General features: G+C 39.8%; 1 protein-coding gene across 1 annotated transcript; it reads left to right on the plus strand.

Moving 5' to 3' along the window:
* The first annotated feature begins 897 nt into the window (after positions 1-897).
* Positions 898-6,006, plus strand: LOC142400936 (flavin-containing monooxygenase 5-like). The gene is made up of 10 exons (XM_075486175.1): positions 898-1,029; positions 1,185-1,373; positions 1,468-1,633; positions 1,798-1,940; positions 2,130-2,326; positions 3,537-3,672; positions 4,503-4,722; positions 4,825-4,897; positions 5,471-5,723; positions 5,857-6,006. Exons 1-10 carry the CDS (start codon positions 898-900, stop codon positions 6,004-6,006), a joined length of 1,659 nt encoding a protein of 552 aa, XP_075342290.1.
* The last annotated feature ends 487 nt before the right edge of the window (positions 6,007-6,493 follow it).

Genomic DNA, 6,493 nt, shown 5'->3' on the forward strand with positions numbered 1-6,493 from the left:
TGCGAGACTAACTCTTATGTGATTGCTGTGGGGAGATTTATCAAATGGAAGGTTGGATTGAAGAAAGTTGTCAAAAAAATGGAAGCCAAACCAAGTCTATAAAAAAACAAGGTTTCTCATATTTCTAAATAATTGCACAGATTTGGCTGTATTTGGAGTATTTTACCTCCAGAAGGTCAATCCAAAGTTTCTATGATCTCCCAGCAAAATCCCTGTTGGCCTTCATGCAGGTTCTGCCAAAGTTTTACGACTAAAAGTGCAATCAAAGTTATAGCGGCGCAGAAAGCTGAGAGTGTAGGAGCATAAGCAGCGGCAGCAGATGTCAGTGTTTATCCAGTATCTTCGAAGCCATTAGTGAAAACCAGTGCGAGTAATCAGCAACAGTTTACTCACCAGAGGTGTAAGGAGTATACTTCCAAGGAGTATGCATTATGAAATATCTAGCTATTGCAGGATGGAGAGATAACCAAAGTGGCTGTTCTCTGTTAAGCCTGATGTCATAGATTTAAAATGAGAGATTAAAATTCCAAAAAAAAGGCATTAGAGAACAGAACTCTATTGTAATTATTCATCGTGGTCATATGTATTTATGTTGCATGTGACAAAACAGGTGACAGAGAGGATCACTTAAAGCAAATTCAAAAAGTTAAAGAATTGCAAATCAAAAAAGGAAGACTTTGTCCTTGTTATCATTGTAAAAGGTTCTACAACAGCACTTGTGTTTCTTAAATATCATAATCTGAAGAATGAGTCATCACTTCAATAGAAAATTGGACTGACTGACGATAAGCAAAGCTTAAATCAGCTGTTCGGCACAGAATTGTTCCTGCTTTACTGGAAGATACAGAATGGTGTCTTGGGTTTCCACTTTCTGCTTTCTTCTGTTGCAGCTCCATCATGGCCCACAGAGTAGCAGTGATCGGGGCAGGCCCCTCCGGTCTGACCAGCATAAAGGCTTGTCTGGATGAGGGCATGGAGCCAACCTGCTTTGAAAGCAGCGATGACATCGGTGGACTGTGGAAGTTCAAGGCAAGACTTCTCTCGAACAGCAAAAAAACTGTTGAAAAGTTTCATTTTTCTTGCTTGTTTTTAGGCCTGTTGTTTTCCACGAGAAGAGCAGAATTATACAACCTTTTTTAAAATCATTTCTTTTAATATTAGTCACGTGAAATTCTTCTTTACAGGAAGTCTCAGAGCCCAACAGGGCCAGCATCTATCGCTCCCTAACTATCAACGTGTGGAAAGAGATGATGTGCTACAGTGACTTCCCCATCCCAGCTGATTACCCCAACTACATGCACCACTCTAAAATCCTGAAATACTTCAGGATGTATGCAGAGCACTTTAAACTACTGGAGCACATTCGCTTCCAGGTAAGTGTAGACAAAGAACAGAATCGGATTTTGAAAATCTTACTGCTGTTAATTCCCATATCCTGACTTGTCATCTATATTTTCCATCCCTTAGACCTCAGTTAAGAGAGTAATGCAGAGACCTGACTTCTCTCGCACTGGTCAATGGGAAGTGGTAATAGAGAATAAAGATGGACAAGAGGAGAGGCAAATCTTTGATGCAGTTATTTGCTGCTCAGGTCACTTCAACTATCCCAACTTGCCTCTCAAAGACTTCCCAGGTAAGTACAAGGTACGCCATTGCATGATGCCACAGTGTCTTTACCGATAAGCATGATAATAATAATAATAATAATAATAATAATGACTTGGTTTTATATAGCGCCTTTCAAGTAACCCAAGGTCGCTTAATGATGAAACAAGCTTTTGTTCTAATGTGTTGCAGGAATTGATACATTTGAAGGAAAGTACTCCCACAGTTGGGACTACAAGGGGCCTGAGGACATGTATGGGAAGAGAGTGGTGGTCATTGGCGTTGGGAACTCAGGAAGTGACATAGCTGTGGAGAGCAGCAGAGTTGCAGAGCAGGTTGGGAAGTTTTTCGGACTGACAACATCCTCTTGTCATTTCCATTTCCTATGAAGGGCTGTTTCCAAAAAACTGTATTTTTATTTTTTTTTAGTAGATAGTTAGTTTTTTTTCCTGTATTTTTGTCCCTTGAGTAAAAGGCACTGTGATAATGACAGATCTGCTGTCCTTCCTACTCATATGCCGCAGGTATATCTGAGTACTCGCAGTGGTGCCTGGGTCATCCGCCAGGTTTCTGACAATGGCCTGCCAGTGGACAGGTTCAACACACGCTTTGTCAATCTGGTGTTCAAGCTGTTGCCCATGAGTTTACTTAATTGGTTTGGTGAGACAAAACTCAACGCCATGTATGATCATGCTATGTATGGCCTCAAACCCAAACATAGGTACGAAATTAGAGGTTTTCTATTGTTTGTCACTTTGTAGTTACTCTCAAGTTGAATATGTCCTGCAGTATCAAAGAATTGTTGTACGTCAATTAAGTTTTAGCATTGTGTGTATAAAAACACTTGGATGTAATGCTAAAGAGGAATCCTCTAAGCTCTTTTTTGAGATCTGTCTGACAAAAAGCTCTCAAATGGAAATCCTCTGATTATTTCTCTCAAATTTAAACAAATGTTAGTGCAGAGTTTGCATGCCCTCCTTGTGTTTCTGAATGCATGTTTTTTGGGATGATCTAATTTCCATCTGAATTTCACAGATATGTGGCCAAATGGGTAATTTGTTCATAACCTTAAATAACCCATAGCGGTTCTTCAAAACTGCTCCCTCTACAGTCGACAAAAGGAAATACAACTTCTACATTACATTACGGTCATTTTGCAGACGCTTTTAACCAAAGCGACTTACAATAAGTGCGTTCAACATCGGTAGGCAAAACATTTCAGAGAAAACATCATTTTCAAGTGTTTCCCTGATCAAGCCTCAAAATCAATTAGTCAGGGGTTGAAAAAACAAAACTACTTAGTTATAGTTAGAAAACAATAATATGTAGGGCCAAAATACATTCTTTATACAACACTACCATCACCTTGATATACATTATTTTGCTCGGTTGCTTTGGTGACATGTCAAACACAATGCAAGATGATACTTCTCACTTACTCATTTGGTTTAGACAACAACATTGTGTGGTAAAAAAATAAAAAATGCTTGGTTATGGTGTAAAGAAACATTGTTAGAACTTAAATATATTCTTTTTACTGTGTTGTCTTAATGGATCCCATTTTGACATTTAACTGCAGTTACTCTCATAATCAGTAAAAGCTGCATATCTTTGAAATTATATGTTGTGACCGCCTGCATTTAAAAAAGAAGAAATAAAGAACAAAGGTGCCATTTTGTCAATGATGATCTAATAAACTAACTGTGCGGTTATGCATTATAGATGGTGGGTGGTTGATCTTAAAATAATTATATGAACGTCTGTGTTTTTATTCCTTCTCATATGCTGCAAAAAAATGTAGGAGTTAGCTCTGTATCTGCTAGAATATTGTGTTTTTTTTAAATGAACAACCATTCTTTTGTCAGAGTATTTGATTGTGGATCAATCCTACTATCCAAATCTATCTCTCCTCCATCCTGTCACCGCCACAGGCTTTTCAGCCAGACTCCAGTGATCAACGACGACCTGCCCTTCAAGATTTTGTCAGGCTCAGTCATCGTCAAACCAAATGTGAAGGAGATCCGTGGGTCCACCGTGATGTTTGATGATGGCAGCTCTGTGGAAAATGTCAGAGAACCATATTATATCTTATTCCTTAAAGTCCCCCTCTGCTGAAAATTAACTTTTTTCATCCGCATTTCATGACAAGAAAACAGCAAATCAAAAATCAGTCTCAGTGCAATAGCTAAAGATTTGGCTTTGAATCTGCAGATCACCACTGAAAGTCTCAGAAAGTAAATTTCAGACAGCCTTATGTTCTTTGAAGACTATGTATAGTGTGGCTAATTGGCTGCTATGCATATACTGTGAGGAAAAGATGAGATAAGGAGCTAGTGAGTATAGTTAGTTAATACAGGGCAGGTGAAGAACACAGCAAAAGCAAGACTGAGCAAGGACTCATCTAGCACTTGACGAGCCACTGGAAGCAGTGAGGAGCTTGCTCTACTTGCTTCTGATTGAACTGGAGCTAACCGGTGAAGCCACCAGCTGTGGGAGTGCCAGGTTTTATAGGCCAGGGAAAAGGCTTGGCTCCTTGAGCAAGCAGTTTCAACGATTAGCAAGCTTCTGGTCAGCTCATGGTCCGGGCAAGGCATAGTCCCTGCTAGCTCCCAGCTAGCCAGGCACGCAACAAGGAGGGCTGGTGTCATCTGCTGATGGGTAGAGATGTGGGCTGAGCCATATCAGCATATTCAAACATCCCCATTGCCTGAACAAGGAAAAAGAAAAAGATGGGTAGAGTCATATCCTGGTAAAAACTTTGAAATGTACAATTTGTAGGTAGACAGATGAGTTTGTATATGATTTATGACTGCCACATAGAGACTTTAAGTAGTTAAGTTCATAACTTCCAGAATGACTTTAGAACAGGTTCTTACAGAATATCTTCTTCATTACAGGTGGATAGGATTGTGTTTGCCACAGGGTACAACTACGATTTCCCCTATTTGCCAAAAATAGTCATGTACAAGTCTGGGCATCGTGTGGGTCTGTACAAGCATGTTTTCCCTCCAAAACTGGAGCATCCCACCCTGGCCATTGTGGGTTTCATCCATTCTGATGGATCCATTATGCCACAGGCTGAAATGCAAGCCCGCTTTGTCTCACGTGTCTTCAAAGGTGAGGATGCACTTAAATAAAGAACGTTCTCGAGAATATTACAATCAAATACTTTGTTATGTTTCACAAGTACATGTCAGCTTTCTGTTTTTGAACCCTCAGGACATAAGAAGCTGCCCTCAATCAAGGCCATGGTCAAGGCTGTTGACAAGGACACCAAGAACATTGAGAAAAAGTATGAACAAATCATTTCTCTTTATGAAGGGATTGTTTTTAATCATTTAGTGAATCATAACCAGCACAAAGATTGAAAAATGTCACTGTCAATATTCTTAACAAAGTCATATGGCTCTCCTTTGAATTTTCTTTTACTTCAGTGTGTTATGCAGTGTTTGGGAAGATATTCTCTCCCACAGAAAAGGCTTATCCCAAGCAGCCTGACATCCTTTATTTTAAGTCCATATTTTTCTTCCTTTTCTTACAGACTTCACCCTGAAAAAACATTTGGCATCCCTCAAAGAAACAATAACCATGTGTCTTATACCTCTCAGCTCACCTATCTGAACAGACGGGGAACTTACAAAGTCCTGCTGTCCAGTTTCATGTTTAGGAAATACTTAATCAGGAAACTTTCTGGAAGACCCCCCACAAATAAAATTACCAATCTGTTCATGTGCATAATATGAGCTCTTTAATGGATAAATGCTAAGTTGTGTAATTTATTCTGTAAATAAGATGCCAAGGCCTGAGAGTAAAGCTTCTACAGTACTGTTCAACAGTATCTTTCATTGTCTTATCCTTTCTACAGCTACGTTGTGTCAAAGCTGACACCCCTGCAGGTGGAGTTTGTTGAGTACATGGATGACCTTGCAAAGGAAATCAAAGTGCAGCCAAGTCTCCTCTGGCTCTTCTTAACAGACTACCCACTGTTTAAAAGGGTTTTTTGGGGGCCTCTCACCGCTTACCAGTACCGGCTGATGGGACCAGGAAAATGGGAGGGGGCACGCAAGGCAATCTTCACCCAGTTGGACCGCATATACGAGCCCCTGAAAACTAGACAGGTCTGAAATGAGCATCATTTTATCTTCATTCCAGAAGTTTTAAGAGTGACTCATGCTAGATACACAGGCGAGTCTGTCAGAGCTTTACGTTTTCTGACATGCAGTGGATAATCTTCTTACATGTGTCTTCTAGCTGAATGCACAACAGGGTTCAGCCACAGGCCGCCTGATGAAGTTGAGCTTGACTATCATGGCTGGAGGAGCCGCTCTCTACTACATTCAAGTTCACAACCTAAACAGCATCTCCACCCTGCTGTCAAAGCTCCGTCCACAAACAGTTTGAATGAAACAGGAGCCTCATGTGTCATCTTGTGACTCTGTCCATATCATTTACCACTTATTGCCATAACTGTCAGTGTATAACAGTGTGCTTTGTATGATAATAATAATGACAATAATACATTTTATTTGGAGGCGCCTTTCAAGTCACCCAAGGTCACCTTACAAAAAATAAAAGCATGAAAAATAAAAGATAAAAAATAATAAAACATTTTTTAAATCATATTATATACTGCAACTCATTTTACAGTCACGTAAAACACTGACAACTCAACCTGTTTTTAGAGAAGCTGCAGAAAGTGTTTATATTTTTTAAAGTACTGAAACCATTTTTACAGTTCATGAGCAGGGACAATACACGTGAAGCAGGATGTAGATGGAGATGAAGTAGTGTTTAAGGTGTGGTCCCGCTCCTGAACTTCAGCTAATAATTTTCATCACCAAAGATATGCTGCTATTTTGATATGGTGCTGACTTTCTCCTGACCATTC

The sequence above is a fragment of the Odontesthes bonariensis genome, chromosome 15, assembly GCF_027942865.1.
Source record: "Odontesthes bonariensis isolate fOdoBon6 chromosome 15, fOdoBon6.hap1, whole genome shotgun sequence".
Taxonomy (NCBI): domain Eukaryota; kingdom Metazoa; phylum Chordata; class Actinopteri; order Atheriniformes; family Atherinopsidae; genus Odontesthes; species Odontesthes bonariensis.

Excerpts from the sequence above, each read along its gene's own strand:
- LOC142400936 (XM_075486175.1), top strand. The coding sequence starts at position 898 with ATGGCCCACAGAGTAGCAGTGATCGGGGCAGGCCCCTCCGGTCTGACC. Across the intron at positions 1,030-1,184 it reads GTGGACTGTGGAAGTTCAAG|GAAGTCTCAGAGCCCAACAG; the intron begins GCAAGACTTCTC and ends TCTTCTTTACAG. Across the intron at positions 1,941-2,129 it reads GCAGCAGAGTTGCAGAGCAG|GTATATCTGAGTACTCGCAG; the intron begins GTTGGGAAGTTT and ends CATATGCCGCAG.